Raw genomic sequence first — 15,051 nt, 5'->3', positions numbered from 1 at the left:
TCTGATCAGAATTTATCTGGTACCAAGTGTTCTGAGCCAGAGATGTGGTTTTTCTGCCCCCAGAGGCTTTCAAGATCAATAAGGTCTCTGGGCTCATCACATCCCGACGACGCTTGAAGTCCTACGAGAGGTTCAACCTGACTGTGGTGGCCACGGACAAGGGGCACCCTCCTCTCTGGGGGACCACCTCGCTTCACATCGATGTTATCGACATTAATGACAACCGCCCTGTCTTCGTCCGCCCACCCAATGGCACCATCCTGCACATCAAGGAGGTAAAGCCCTCGAGAGGAACCAGGGTCATGGCACACCAAGAACATGCGTGGAAGAGCTCCTGCCTACCAGTGGCAAAACCAGTTCTCCATCTCCACTGGGGATGAAACAAGGCCTGCATTTAACATGCAGCAAGAAGCTTTGGGTCACGGGGCTGGAGGGCCCATGAGTTCAAGAGGGGATGCTGGGGAAGCTTTGGGGAACAGAAACCCCAGTGACATGTAAAATAAGGAAACCGATCATTGCTGGTGTGCCAAGCTTTTTCATAAACAAGGGCCAAAATGCTGACATTTAAGACATTTCTCCTTTCTGGGAAGTCAGTCTTGGCTCAGCCAGTCCTCAGTTTCCACATGGAGCAGCCACCCTGCCAAAGGGATCATGGATCCACCTTGTCAGCCCCCTGTTGGGTTTTGGGCAATAGGAGCCTGCCAACCCTAATGCAAGGCGGGGTTGGGTGGACAGGGGGTGCAGGGAGCTCATGTGCAATGCTGAGGGGGCTTTGTCTGTGCAAGCAGGAGATCCCCCTGAAGTCCAACATCTACGAGGTCTATGCCACAGATAAAGATGAGGGCCTCAACGGAGCAGTGCTCTACAACCTGCTGAAAACTGGGGCAGGGAACAAAGACTGGGAATATTTCAGCATTGACTCAGTCAGCGGGCTGATCCAGACGGCCATGCGGCTGGACCGGGAGAAGCAGGCGGTGTACAACGTGAGCCAGGAAGCAGCATGCCCATGGGGTGGCTGGGATGATCTTCAAGGCTGAGGGTCTGGTGTGGTGGGATGCTAGCAGTGGTGGGGGGGGGGGGTCAGCTGCCACCTTGCAGCTGGAACCCCTTAGCAGGAACCAATTGGTAACCAAGTGACATTGGGGAGCTACATCCTGGTGTGCCAGCTCCCAGTTATCTGCTAAATTCCCCCAAATATACTCCACCACCCTCAGTGATGTCTGCTGGCCCACGTGGCTTTGCCCAGGACGGCGCTTTTGCCTCTCTCCCCAGCTGATCATCGTGGCCTCTGACCAAGGCCAGCCAGCCTATGAGACCATGCAGCCCCTTCAGATCGCCCTTGATGACATCGATGACAATGAACCTGTCTTCCTCAGGCCACCCGTAAGGCTGTGGGATGTAGGGGACAGCACAGGGAGGGTGGAGGGATGGGAATGGATGTGAGATGGAGCTCACCATCACCATGGTGGAGAGTCCAGTGGGATTTGTCCACTTCTGGTCTTTGAAAGAAAAGAAAAATATCTTCTCAACACTCATAACCCTCATTTCTCCTGGGGTCTCTGGCAGAGGGACAGTCCCCAGTACCAGGCACTCTCTGTCCCCGAACATTCACTTCCCGGCACCGTGGTGGGGAATGTCACCGGTGCAGTGGATGCGGATGAGGGTTCCAACGCCATCGTCTACTACTTCATAGCAGGTGAGTGCTGAGCAGGGAGGGGATGCACTGCACAACCCCACACACACACACCCCTTGCCAGGGTCTCCGTTGCTGCCATCAGCTCCTTGCTGTCTTTCTGCCCTGGTCAGTGGGTGAGGTGACATTTCAAAAATGCTGAGCCCAAAGAGGACTAACAGGGGTCCCCTTTCTGCACCCAGCTGGGAACCAGGACAACAACTTCCAGCTGAGCCGGGAGGGGAAGCTGCAGGTCTTGCAAGACCTGGACCGGGAGAAGGAGCCCTGCTATTCCATCATTGTCAAAGCATCCAGCCAAAGGAACTGGTCCCCTCCCCAGGGCCAACAGACAGGCGGAGACCAGCTCTGGGACCTCAGCGAGGACCTGACCCTCCAGGAGGTGCGAATCTTCCTAGAGGACATCAATGACCAGTCCCCCCAGTTCACCAAGTCAGAGTACACGGCAGGTAAGGGATGCCAGGTGCTGGGCAGGCACCAGGAGCTGGAGATGCTCCAGGGAAAATCCAATCAGATAGAAGGGGCAGTGAGAGCCAGCCCAAGCCCAGGTCTCCATCCCATCTCTGTCTTAAAGGAGTTGCAACTGATGCTAAGGTAGGATCAGAGCTGATCAGAGTGGTTGCAGTGGATGCTGACGTGGGCAATAACAGCCTGGTCCTGTACAGCATCCTGAGCATCCGATACATCAAGCAGCACTCCAACGACTCTGAAGAGGTGGCCAACATCTTCACCATTGGTGAGTAGACCCGCACACTGTAGGAGCACAGGGCCATGGCCAGACACAACCAAAGACCATGACCATGGTCAACTAATCCTGGGCTTGTGACCATTCTTCCCCCAGGAACTCTTGATGGGATCCTGCGAACCTTTGACCTCTTCACGGCCTACAACCCTGGCTACTTTGTGGTGGACATCATGGCCTCTGACCTGGTGGGTCACAACGACACAGCCATTGTGGGGATTTACATCCTGCGGGATGACCAGCGGGTCAAAATCATCATCAATGAGATCCCTGACAAAGTCAGGCAGTTTGAGGAAGAGTTCATCAGCCTGCTCTCCAACATCACGGGTGCCACTGTCAACACAGATGATGTGCAGGTAACCATCCACCTCTGAGGTTGCTTCAAGGGGTAGGTAATCTTCCACATGCTACTTGGGAGGTCTCCTTTGAGGGTGCCCTGTCTGCATAAGGAACCCTGGAGTTCTGAAGATGGGGGGTCGAAGAGGTCCAGACCAACACCATGCCAGGCTTGAGGGTCTCTTGTAACATGAGCACACTGCAGGGCATGTATGGGAGGTGTTCCATGTGGAGACACCTCTCCCACACTGTCTCTCTCCAGTTTCATGTGGACAAGAAAGGTCGGGTGAACTTTGCACAGACAGAGCTGCTGATCCATGTGGTCAACAGGGAGACCAACCGCATCCTGGATGTGGACCGGTATGTCACCTGCTCTGTCACCCAGCCCATCACTTGACCCACCAAGTTCTCATTAACATCGAGATGGCCGAGCACTCCTTCTCTTCCCAGGGTGATTCAGATGATAGACGAGAACAAGGAGCAGCTGAGGAACCTCTTCAGGAACTACAACGTGCTGGATGTGCAGCCCGCCATCACTGCCCGGGCCCCCGATGACCTCTCAGTTCTTCAGGTAATGGCCTAACTGGGGCTGCAGATTGGTATTGCTTCCAGGTGGTCCCTTCCCATCCCAAATAAGTGGGGCAGGTGCCAACCACTGGGTGCTGGCTCCATGCCTGGGATTGCCATGACCCCTCTATCTCTCCCAGATGGCAATCATTGTGCTGGCTGTCCTGCTCTTCCTGGCTGCCATGCTCTTCATCTTCATGAACTGGTACTACCGCACAGTGTGAGTAACGCTCAGGCTCTGCCCCACCAGCTGCAGTGTCCCCAGGGGCCAGGAGGACCCTGCGTGGCTGTGCCAGCAAGGCACAGGGGGCACAGACAGCATCCCAACACCTGTAGTGGGACTCAGCCTGGGCACATATGTTTCCCCTCTTCCCCCAAAATATAATGGTTTTAATATCGATACAAGCTCAATGTCCTAATAGATCCAGGAGCTGTTTGCCAGGCCGTTGCAGAGGTGTGTCCCCCAGTTGGTTTCAGCATCTTCTTTACTTTTTTTTACTGATTTCTTTCACAGGCACAAAAGGAAGCTGAAAGCCATAGTGGCTGGCTCCACCGGTGAGCAGTGTTGGGGGTTTCAGCTTGCATGAACAGTGTAGGGAGGAGGTGGGAGGATACAGGAGAGATGGGGGGGGGGGTGGGGACTGCAAACCAGAAGTCACCCTCTCCGGTGAGGTGTGGTGGTGGGAGGCTTTTCCAGTCATCCAGTCTCTGCATTATCCCTCTGCGGTGCTTGTTTGGTCACCAAGTTGCCCCCCCTGACAAAGAAGTTTTCCAAGTGCCCACAGCTAGGCTGGTTTGGTGCTCAGCCCACTAAGACACCACTCCATAACCTATCCTCCTCCCCCGGCCTTTTGCAGGGAACAGAGGTTTCATGGACATCATGGACATGCCGAACACCAACAAGTACTCCTTTGATGGGTGAGTTGTCCCCTCTGCTCCCCAATTTGCCACTTACCATGATATGTTGTGGCATCACAGGCTGCTCCTAAGAGAGCAAAGCCAACAGATCTAGAGCAGCCAAATTCACTGTTGCACAGAAATGGAGAAGGCAGCACAACCTTTGCATGCAGGCTCTTGATGGGGTTGGGGATGCTGCCAGGGTTTCAGCTGCCTGTCTCCCTTTCTCAGGGCCAACCCAGTGTGGCTAGACCCATTCTGCAGGAACATGGAGCTGGCAGCACAGGCGGAACACGAAGACGACCTGCCGGAGAATCTGAGCGAGATCACTGACCTCTGGAACAGCCCTGCCCGCACCCACGTGAGCCACGGCCCTCACTGGGACACCTCCCCATGCCCAACGCCCACGCCACCTCCTCAGCTGCTCTCTCCTCCCACAGGGGACCTTTGGGAGAGAGCCCTCCGCAGCCAAGCCTGAGGATGACCGCTACCTGCGGGCAGCCATCCAGGAATATGACAACATTGCCAAGCTGGGGCAGATCATGCGGGAGGGACCCATCAAGGTGAGTGGTAAATGCCTGCATCCTCCTCTGAGAGGTCTTCTCCAAACCACACTGGCTTCCAGGTTCACAGCTGCTGTGCCAGAGGGCAATGTTGTTCAAAAAAATTCTGTGCTGAGGCTCTAGCTTCTTGCCCACCAGCCTATCTCCCTTGTGTAACCCATCTTCTCTCCCCCTCCACCCAGGGATCTCTCTTGAAGGTGGTCCTGGATGATTACATGCGCTTGAAAAAACTCTTTGCCCAGCGGATGGTGCATAAGGCCACCTCCAGTCAGGGGGACCGCTCCTCGGTCTCGGAGGTAGACGGAGTGTGCATGGGCATGGGGAGATGCTTGCTGTGCCCTCTAGGATGCAGTGTCTTCCCAGCTCCAGTTCTGGTGACCCCTTGAGTTTCCTATGATCTTCTTCTCCCTCAGTCTCTCCCAGCTCATCAGAGCAGCCGCTTCGCTGAGGCTGGCCAAGAAGCTGCAGGTCCCTGCCCACTTGTGGGGACTTCTTCCTTCCCCTCTGCTCCTCTCAGCTTATCAACTCAGCAGGTTGTTGAAGAAAAAGACGGGGATGAAAGGTTTAATGAGGGAGGGAAGCAGCAGCTCCTCTTGCAGATTTCTTCTGCAAGATGGGGGCAGAAAATAGGGCAGAGTGGAAGAGAGCAGTTGGATGGGAGACACCTTTCAGCCCTTCTGCCCCCATCTCTTCACCCTTATCCTCCTCCGGTCTGTCTAGCCTTCCCTCAATTTCTTTCCTTCTCTGCCTTCTGTCCTACCACACTCATAAATCCCCAGATCCCAACCCAGGGCCAAACCCCTTCTTGGCCAGTATGGGGGCTGCTACTGGACTCACCACCCAGCCAGCAGCCAGTGCCTGGGCCAGGGCACCCCCCCAATAAGCAAGCGATCCAGCTGGAGATCATCCTGCTGTGATTTCTCCAGAAGAGGAGGAGGGTTCTGTCCCTCCTGCTGAGCTCTCGTGTAGCAGGAGGTTCAGGGGCTTTGGTCATGGCAGTGATTCCCACCCTTCCATGGACCTTTTGCAGCTGATCCAGAAGGAGCTGGAGGAGGAAGACGGGGAGCACAGCCCTGGCCAAGGCAGTCTCCGCTTCCAACACAAGCAGCCGGTGGAGCTGAAAGGCCCCGATGGCATCCACGTGGTACACGGCAGCACGGGCACACTGCTGGCCTCCGACCTCAACAGCTTGCCCGAGGATGACCAAAAGGTGCTGGGTCGCTCTCTGGAGACTCTGACAGCTGACTGTGGGGGCTACGGTGACCACAATGCCCGCACAGAGTCAGCCAAATCCACTCCCCTGCACAAGATGCGGGAAGTGATCATGGAGAGCCCGCTGGAGATCACCGAGTTATGACCAGCAGTGGTGGTGGTGGTGCTCCTCTAGGCAAACCGGGGCCGGCGGGGAGAAAGCACAGAGCAGGGGGGCCATGGCAGTGGGGCTGGAGACACCTCAAGAGCAGTGCTTGGCCTCCCCTTCCCCTGCAGAAGAAGTCCAGGTCAACTGGGGCAGTTCACTCCAGCAGCCTCGGAGAGCTTGGCCCCGGGAAAGGGCTCTCAGGACTGGTTTGTTTTGACTCACCTGTCATTTACCCATGAATACATTAATTTTTTTTTTTATTTTTTCTTATTAAAAATGTTTTGTTTTTTTAAAAAAAATTAAAAATAAAATAAAAAAAAAAAGAAAAAGAAAAGCTAAACAAATCAAACAAGTCCAGGCTAGAAAGGGGTGAAGGTGTAGCAAAGGTGTGGATGATGCTGTGCCACTACAGCAGCCCCAGGTGCAGGCTGGGGACAAGCAGCAGCCATCACACCTCAACCACAGGGAAGGACTGGGCCGGTGCAGGCCAAGTCCATTTGGCATTAGCATCACCTTTCCAGGAAGGAAAGACCAAAAAAAACCAAAAAAACAAATTAAAAAAAACCCACCCCACCAAACCAAACTGAAGACATTTCTCCATTTTGCTGGCTTTACTGAAATATGTTGCATTGTCAGAAAAAGAGCAAGACTGACAGTAACTGGGGGCTTCTGGCTGTGGAGTGCTGCTCGTGTGTGTCTTTTATGCCCTTTTCTTCCTACTTCTCTCTTGTTTTGGGGTTTGTTAATTTGGGTGGGGGGATTTGTTTCCAGTTGTAACCTTGTGGAGAATTTCGGGCACAGTCTGTTATGGGACTCAGAAATATACTGTCTATGGCTTTGGGTATCCTGGCTGTTGTCCTTCCTGCCTGACTTCATCACACCCTAACCACCTTTCCTTTTTCCCTCCATCCATCACCTTCAGAAGGTGCTGGTTGTTGCTTTCTCGCCCCACCACCCCAACCCCACTTTGCCAGCCCCCCCAAGATGAGGAGGAGGGAGAAAAACCAGCCAGGCCCACGGGAAGTCTTTATTTGTGGTGAGATGCTCCCGTGCACACTCAAGACCGAGCACCTCGGGCATCCCCCCTCACCTCGCCACCACAGCTGGGTTGGCACAGGACATTCCACCCCTCTGCCAGGCATGTGTATGTGAAAAGAAATCTACAACCCACCCCACCCGCCCCAGACTCCATTATTTTTTTGTTTGGGGGATAGTTAAAATATACATATCTGCCCTCCAGCAATCAGCTGGATGAAAAATCAGTGTACTGCAAATGTCATTGCAGCTGAATTCAGTTCAGTTTGATTCTTTAACTGGTGATCAGGGGAAAATTAAAATAAAATAAGGTAAAAAAAATCACCGCAATTGAGAGAGAAAAGGGAACAAAACCAGCAAAGGATGGTTGTCCCAAAACCTGCAGTGTGACAGTGTTGGGAGCTAGGGGTCAGCATCTGGGCAGCAGAAGCCCTCCCAGCCCATGATGGTTCTGTGTTGCAGGTACTGGACTTTCTGAGAAGTTCAGGGTAGGATGGGGATGAGAGGGTGAAGATGGGCATGAAGAGGGATGGCAGAATTTTGTAGTTGACCTGAGAGAAGTCAAAGCTGAACTCCCCCCCATCCTGAAAATACTAATGAGTCCCTTAACCTGATTTGAAAATCCAAGCCCCAGGGGTGAAAAAGGAGGCGGAGGAAACTGTGGCACCCCACAGCCCCACAGGGTGGTGAGGCCAGTGGGCTCATGCCATTGCCATCCACCAGCACAGGTGCATCCCAAGGGAAGGGAGTCCGGGATCCTGACCCAAAACAGCAGAGCAAGCCCCGGCTGGGCAAGGACATAGTTCCTAATTCCATATGTGACGTCGACAGTGCTCAACAGCCTATGGGAGAGACAGGGAGAGATGGAGGGGGGAAGGCAGGGACCCCCCAGCACCCTGCTGCCTTGAGGGAAAGGATGTGGCTGACACTTACGTGGCACTCAACGGCAGTAGCCATGTTCTTGCACCAGTACTTTGGGCCCCAGGCACAGGGGTCCGTGCCCAGCAGATCCTCCTTGGGTGTTTCACAGGCTTTTATTTTCTGCATTGTAAAGGAAAAATGTGGAAGGAAGGAGGGAAAAAAAAAACCCAAACAAACACAACCCCCATTTGGCCTTTGACCCCACTGAGGCTTTGCTAAAAGAAGCCCAGAAGGATGCTTACTGTGCAGACAAAGTTGGGGTCCATCATCTGCACAAAGAGCCGCACAGCTGCCGGCTCATACTGCAGCACCAGTGCCTCGCACTGTGGGGGGAAGAGAGGGGGTGAGTCCAGCACAGGGGGGTCCCGGGATTGTGGGGGATGTCCCAGCCCCCAGCCCCTCCCACCCCCTCCATCTCACCTTGTCTGTGAGTGGGGTGGGCAGCAACTCACAGCCCTTCTCCAGCACATCACCCAACTCTGCCAGCGTCTCATTCTTCAGCAGCTCGTTATCAAAGTAGGTGATGACGATCTGGCAGACATTACAGAAGGCCCCTGCACCCACCGCCAGCTGATCCAGTGATGAAGCCCCTGGCAGGGAGGTGGCAAACCATTAGTACACACACACAGCACCCTGGAGACTCAGTATTTGGTTGGAAGCACCTGGGTGCCCCTGTGTCACCTGAGCGGGGTTCGCCATGCCGGGGGCAGCAGCGCAGCATGGTGCAGACGGCGGCTGGGTCGGTGGCCTCCAGCAGCATGATGACCACAGCTTTGCCATAGGAATCCACAAAATCTTTGCACTGCCCGATGACGCCATGGGGCAGCATGTAGCACACCTTCTCAATGTCATTCACCAATTGCTCCTGCCAGTAGAAGGAGGGTGGGGGGATAGGAAGACCACACAAACACACACTCCTTGATTCCCCCTCCCTTTTCCCAGCTCCCTCATCCCCAGATGGCTGCAGCACGGTCTCACCTCTGTCACATTGTTCTCCAGGAGGCTCTCGGCTGCCTTCACAGCAAACTGGCACACCTCACACAGTGGTGTGGTTCCCTCCCAGTCCTGTTGGGAAAAGAGCTGGGACACCGAGCCCCCCAGACCCCATCCCATTTCACCCCACCATCAGCCTCCACCCAAAAAGACATTCCCTACTTCAGACAAATGGGGGTGCTAGAGGGAAAAAAAATGTAAAATAAGGCTTCCCCTTGCCAGCATTTAGATTTTAAGGGCAAGGCCCCACTTACCCCCAGAGTGGTCAAGACTTGCATCATCTTCTCAGTGATCAGCGTGTGGAGGGGCAGTGCTGAGGTGGAGGAGCAGAGTCCCAGCTGCCCACACAGCTCCATTGGGTCCTGGGGAGAGAAAGGCCCCAAATCAGATAGGCCTCACCCTTTGGGAAGGGTGAGCCTGTGCCCCCCCAGTTCCCAAGAAGAGGGATATCAGCTTGTTGGGAAGCAGGTCTCACTTACCTCAGCCTGCTGCCAGTGGAAAATGGGAAGAACAAAAATAGAAATGAAAAAAAAAAATAATTAAAGTGGTTACAGGTTAGAGGGAGGGGATTTTTTTTAATTGTTTGGGGTTTTTTTAAGTTTGCAGGATAAGAACTCTGCATTTGCTGACAATGTCCTCTCAGCATCCTCAGCAATCACCCACCCATCCTCAAGCACCCATTTTCACCCTTACCATGTACTGCAGCAGCTGGGTGGCCGTGTCTGCATACTCAGCCAGGTAGTGTTTGCACTGTTGGGGGGGACAGGACACACAGCATCAGCACCCAAGGGGGACAACCCCTCCACCCTGCCTCCACCCCCACAGCCCCCCAAAAGTGTGCAGCTGCCAAAGATGTGCCCTTACCCGCTGTGCCAGGTGGGGGGCCAGGCCCTTGCACACCCACTCAGTGTGGGCCACCAGCCCCCTGGAAAAGGTAGATTTGGTCCCCAGGCCCAGCTGCAGGGCTGCCACCAGCTGCAGGCAGTCCCCACACACCTCTTCCATCTCCTGTGGGATGACAAGGACACATCAGTACCCCTTCAAATAAATTTAAGCTCTCTCCAGCCCTGACCTGGATTTGCAGGGCTGGGATTTAAATGCCAGTAGCAAACTGAGGCAGCTTTTTGCCCAGCACCTTTTAAAAGAGCGTGGAGTGATAGGATGAGGGGAGGAAACAGTTTCAAACTGGAAGAGGGGAGATTCGAATCAGTCATAAGGAAGAAATTCTTCAGTGCAAGGGTGATGAGACACTGTCCCAGGTTGCCAAGAGAAGCTTTGGTTGCCCCATCCCTGGAAGTGTTCAAGGCCAGGTTGAACAAGGTTTGGAGCAACCTGATCCGGTGGATATGACCATGACCTTGCAAAGGGGTTGGAACTAGATGGTCTTTAAAGTGCCTTCCAACTCAAACCATTAAATAATTTGATCTCTCTGGTGTCATCCCCTGGCCCTGCATCCTGCAATATCCTGGCCTCGAATTGCTGAGACCCCATTAATTCAATATATCTTTTTAAATTATCATTAAGTAGATTATGCTTAGGTGATTCTTGTCCTTAAGCAACAGGGATGTCATTGGTGCCTGTGCTGCTGTACCTGAGCTTGGCCATGAGGCAGGTCCTGAGGATGGAGCAGGAGGGGCACATTGGCAATGAAGGGGCTGAACAGGTCAACAAAGTCCTGAGCAGGGGCCGGTGGTGGCTTCTGGAACTTCAGGGCACCCCCCATAGGGCTGTCCTCAGGTTGGCACAGCTTGATGGTCCCACACACCACCTTCGGATCTGACTGGGGGAACAAAAAGATGGCAGCTTGGGGCCACGACTGCCCCATCTCCCAGCCTCCTCCTATCATCAGGTAATTTCCATCCCCATTTCCTCCCCACAGAGGTTTTTTCCAAGAGCCCCCAAGACACCCCCAATCCACAAAGAAAGGAAAACCCAGAGGGTGAGGGGTCCCCTGCCAGTTACCAGCACTTGCTTGCCCAGTTGGGTGAGGATGAGGATGCCGGTATCTACCATCTTCTTGCACTTGACAGACCAGTCCTGGAAGGGCAGGTACTGGCACCTCTTATCCAAGAAGAGCCGCAGCTTTTCCTAGGTGACAAGGGGAGAGCTCAGGACTGGGCTGGCCCTGTGGTGTGGGGAGGGTGGATACGCCAGCCCCACACACCCTTCTCTGGGCTGTGACCCACCTCAGTGCGGTTGTCCTGCAGGATCTTGCCCACTACAGAGACTGCTACCTGGCACAAATGACACGGGACCCCCTTCTGCCAAGAGAGAGAGCGTGTCGGGATGCTGCCACATCACCCGCACCAATTGCTCCCCAGATCCCAACCCTCCAACCCAAAGGCACCCCAACAAAGGGGATTTGGGAATACCCAGGGACACCCATCATTTTTTGCCACTCACTCTACAGACATGTCGCTGCCTGAGAACATCAGGGGGGATTCTGCCCACCCAGGGCTCACATTTTTGTGGCAAGATCGCTCCACCCTCCCTCCCAGCACAGTTACCCCCAGAGCCTGGTCCCAGACGGTGACCCGGCACAGCTGAAGTGCCCCGCACTTGGCCGCCGTTGCCACGTCGCGACACCAGTCCTCCAGCCGCTCGCCGCATTCGTGGAGGGGGATGGCCGTGGCTGCCAGGGGAAGAGGAGACCATCAGCCCTTCCCAGGGCACCCCAAGACCATCTCTGGGACACAGCACCCTGACCCCAAGCCCAGGGCAATGCTCCTCACCCTCCAACCATATTTCACCTTCAGCTTTCACAATGCTGGTGGCACGGCTGGTTTTTAGAAATCACTTTTTAAGCCCAGCACTGCCTGCCACCAGCTTTCCCAAAAGGATGTCTCAGCAGCATTAAAACCAAAGGGAATTTAGGGGGATCATCCTCAGCCTTGAGGTACACATCAACATGCTGTGGGGCGGCTGCTTAAAAACCCAGCAGTAAATATTGCAAAATAAGCAAACTGGGGGTGCAAGAGCTCAGCCCAGCAGCTACACCACAGATCCCAGTGATGATTGAGCAACAACACTTTTGGGTGGGTTTTTTTTTTTTCCTTTCCATTTCCTCCCAACGCCAGCATTTTCTCCTGACTGCAAATCCCCGGGGCAGCAGCAGTGGCATCACCCAACCCAGGCAGTGCAGTGGTGTGGCACAACACCGGGGGTTTAATTGCCACCTTGGTGTGCCAGGATTCATTTATGATTGGGCTGAGTGCTTGTTCCCATCCTGCACCCACCCAGGATGTGGCTGGGATGGGGAGGAAGGCAAGGAGCCAGCAGGACCAAAGCTCTTCACTGCCCTGCTTCAGCCAGGAGAGGCTCCAGAGTGTTAGGGAGCACATGGACAGACAGATCAGATCCTGCTGCATTCCCTCTTGCAGCTGGCGTTGCCAGTCAAAGCATGCCTGCCCCCAGAGTGATTGCACCCAGCTTTTTTCTACCCATAAAATTTTGCACAGCAGGGATATAAAGCCAAAGGCAGACACTGCTCCTTCCACTCATCTTGCTCTAAGCAGGTTTTCCCCTAAAAGCTGCTGCTTTTCCTGCACACCAGACTCTGGAAACACCTTCAGCTCATCTGCCTCATCCGGGGCAATGGCTCCAGAGGCCCCAGGAGGCCAGTTGATGTCTACTGAGCCCCCCTGAGCCCACTGCCCCAGCCCCACCTGCTCCCCAAAGTGCTGGCACAGCTTGCCAGGAGCTGGGTGGGGTTTCAGCCCCGATTACCCCATCGGGCTGACAGGGCAGGATCCAGCCCCAAGGCAGGGTGAGTCCCCCCTGGTTTCCCATGCCCAGCTTCCCACACACCTCCCCAGCAACATGAGGCCATGGTCGCTGCATCAGCTGAGTGAGATATATTTTTTTTAACCCCGGTGCTTGCATCAAGGCAAACAGGAATGGCCAGTCAGCAGGAGGTGAAGAGCCAGCACCAAAAAAAAAAAAAAAAAAAAAAAAAAAAAAAAAGGAAGAGAGAAGGCAACAACCCAAAGCTTCATTCTGAGCCCATCCTGCCTGAGCCACAGGCACAAGCATCTCTCACAGCCCCATGCTGGAAACCAAACCAGTGGCATAAGGATGCTGCTGGCTATGGCACTGGGGGGATTTCACTGGTGTAAAGGGTGAGTTGGACCTGCACCTCTCTGGCTTATGGTGGCTCTCATCTTGGCATTTACACCTCGTTCTGCTCAATCTGAAACTCAGACAATGAGTGTTGGGCAGGAAAAGTAATTAATAACAATAACAATGCCTATTTGCTGAAAGCAGAGGAAGCTTCCTGGGGCAGAAAGCATCTCCACAGGGCAAGAAACCAGAGCCCCATGGGCTCTCCCCTATACTCCAAAGCCATGTCAGAGCCATCTCGTGCTGACTGGCACCCAGGCAGCAGAATACTGGACAATCTATTTTCAGCAAATACCCCGTATGGAGCATGGGACAAAGCAGGGGTGCTCCCACCCCCCTGTGATGGCCCTATGCCAGCCTCTGGTGCCCCACCCCCAGCTGCCAGACCTCTGTGATGGGGTGGGCTTTGCTGAAGGGGGGGAACCCAGCACCCTGCTCCAGCTGGAGCAGGGCTGTGCCGGCATTGTGCTGGCTGAGCCAGCCGAGCCTGGTGAGCAGGTTGTGATGCAAACCCCGGGGGTGGTGGCGTGGGCCTCAGCGCCCCAGTTCCCGGCTAGAGTGCACACCCCTGTTGGAGCAAAAAACACAAATCCACTCTTCCCAGCATCAAAATCCTTCCTGATTTTGCAGGCTCACGGTCCTACAGCACCCCCAAGACGCTTCCAGTTTCCAGGGCCAGCATCGCACCAAGGACGAATGGGCTGAGCATGAGTGAATTTCCTGGCTGGGCCTGTTGCCAGCTGGAGCACCTCAGCACATCCTCCCCACCTCAACACAGCCTCCCCACCACCAGGACACGCATACACAGGCACAGCTCCTCCACCACAGAGCCAGTGCCTGGGGAGGTCACATTAGAGGAGCCAGATGGGCCAAGCCTGGGGCAATTAGGGCATAAAAGGGGTTCTTTCCTCTAAAAGGACTGGATTTTAATTTTTTTTTTGCCTACAACAGCAGCTTCCTTGAGAAAGTTTCTTCTGGAATAGCCTGTTTGTCCTGAAGCATGGGCAAGGGGTGGGAAACAGGCTCTTCCAAACCTGTTTCCTGGTGCTGAGTAGGGGATTAGGCAGCTCCTCACTCTTATGGGGGGGGGGAATACCTAAGAGAGATGTATAAGCTCATCCACAGTAGGATTTGCTCACAGATGGTCGAAGCAAAGGTCTCCAAAGGTGCTGTGGTATTACCCCATCACCCTCCCCAGTCAGGGAAGATGTATCCTACCTCTTGGGAAGCTCCTACAGCTAGGGGCACCTCCAGGTGACACTGTGCAAGGATAACCAAGTGGTTTCCCCCAGCTCACACATACACAGCCAGGTCCCCGATGTCGAGGGAAGCAGAAAAGGCAGTGATCTTCCCTTCCTTGCTGCAGACAACCCATCAACTGGCCTCCCTCTTTCCATACCCTGACACCATCTAAATTCCCACTGTCCAGAGAAAGGAGGCAGCAAATCACTCTTTGACCCAAGATCACCTCTAAAGGCAGAAGTCACAACATTTGTATCCAGGCAGGCAGGACATAAAGCAGCCAGTGGTGGTGCCTGTCCCAGCTCTCCCCTGGTATAATTTCACCACAGAATAATGAGGAAGCATGCTATGGAGCTTAAATATTACATCTGGGAATGTTCTGTGGGATCCAGAGCAGTTTTCTGGGCTCAAGTCCTACCCCCAGGCCTGGCCTTACCTTGGTAGGAGCCCAGGCACAAAGAAAGGATCAGCACCCAACCACTCCATTTGCTCTCCATGCTCTTCCAAAGATAGTCCTCAGTGGCTGGTTCCTCTCCTGTGCTGCTCCCAGTCTGAGGAATCTTGGATGGGTTGGGAGAAGTAGTGA

General features: G+C 54.3%; 2 protein-coding genes across 2 annotated transcripts in view; one reads left to right on the top strand and one right to left on the bottom strand.

Moving 5' to 3' along the window:
• CDH23 (cadherin related 23) overlaps positions 1-6,152 on the top strand; it is a 195,255-nt gene extending 189,103 nt beyond the window's left edge. The window contains exons 54-69 of the mRNA XM_030453320.1: positions 64-275; positions 789-983; positions 1,273-1,383; positions 1,567-1,696; positions 1,876-2,139; positions 2,265-2,426; positions 2,532-2,788; positions 3,031-3,128; positions 3,219-3,339; positions 3,476-3,555; positions 3,850-3,890; positions 4,193-4,253; positions 4,464-4,593; positions 4,673-4,795; positions 4,978-5,091; positions 5,826-6,152. Of these exons, the coding sequence (XP_030309180.1) occupies positions 64-275; positions 789-983; positions 1,273-1,383; positions 1,567-1,696; positions 1,876-2,139; positions 2,265-2,426; positions 2,532-2,788; positions 3,031-3,128; positions 3,219-3,339; positions 3,476-3,555; positions 3,850-3,890; positions 4,193-4,253; positions 4,464-4,593; positions 4,673-4,795; positions 4,978-5,091; positions 5,826-6,152 (2,426 nt within the window). The remainder of the gene's footprint in view (positions 1-63; positions 276-788; positions 984-1,272; positions 1,384-1,566; positions 1,697-1,875; positions 2,140-2,264; positions 2,427-2,531; positions 2,789-3,030; positions 3,129-3,218; positions 3,340-3,475; positions 3,556-3,849; positions 3,891-4,192; positions 4,254-4,463; positions 4,594-4,672; positions 4,796-4,977; positions 5,092-5,825) is intronic.
• Positions 6,153-7,484: 1,332 nt separating this feature from the next.
• LOC103531992 (prosaposin) lies at positions 7,485-14,962 on the bottom strand. Its single transcript, XM_030453603.1, has 15 exons — positions 14,902-14,962; positions 11,606-11,736; positions 11,291-11,362; positions 11,067-11,192; positions 10,696-10,884; positions 9,969-10,112; positions 9,798-9,854; positions 9,584-9,592; positions 9,359-9,466; positions 9,090-9,176; positions 8,793-8,976; positions 8,532-8,701; positions 8,354-8,434; positions 8,124-8,231; positions 7,485-8,032 (listed from the first exon to the last, which is right to left on the bottom strand). The coding sequence occupies exons 1-15, from the start codon at positions 14,960-14,962 to the stop codon at positions 7,997-7,999; spliced, it is 1,563 nt and encodes a 520-aa protein (XP_030309463.1). The 3' UTR covers positions 7,485-7,996.
• Positions 14,963-15,051: the final 89 nt, after the last annotated feature.

This window comes from Calypte anna, chromosome 6 (genome assembly GCF_003957555.1).
Source record: "Calypte anna isolate BGI_N300 chromosome 6, bCalAnn1_v1.p, whole genome shotgun sequence".
Taxonomy (NCBI): domain Eukaryota; kingdom Metazoa; phylum Chordata; class Aves; order Apodiformes; family Trochilidae; genus Calypte; species Calypte anna.
The sequence above is the reverse complement of the archived record's forward strand: the minus strand, read 5'-3'. Positions and strand labels throughout refer to the sequence as shown.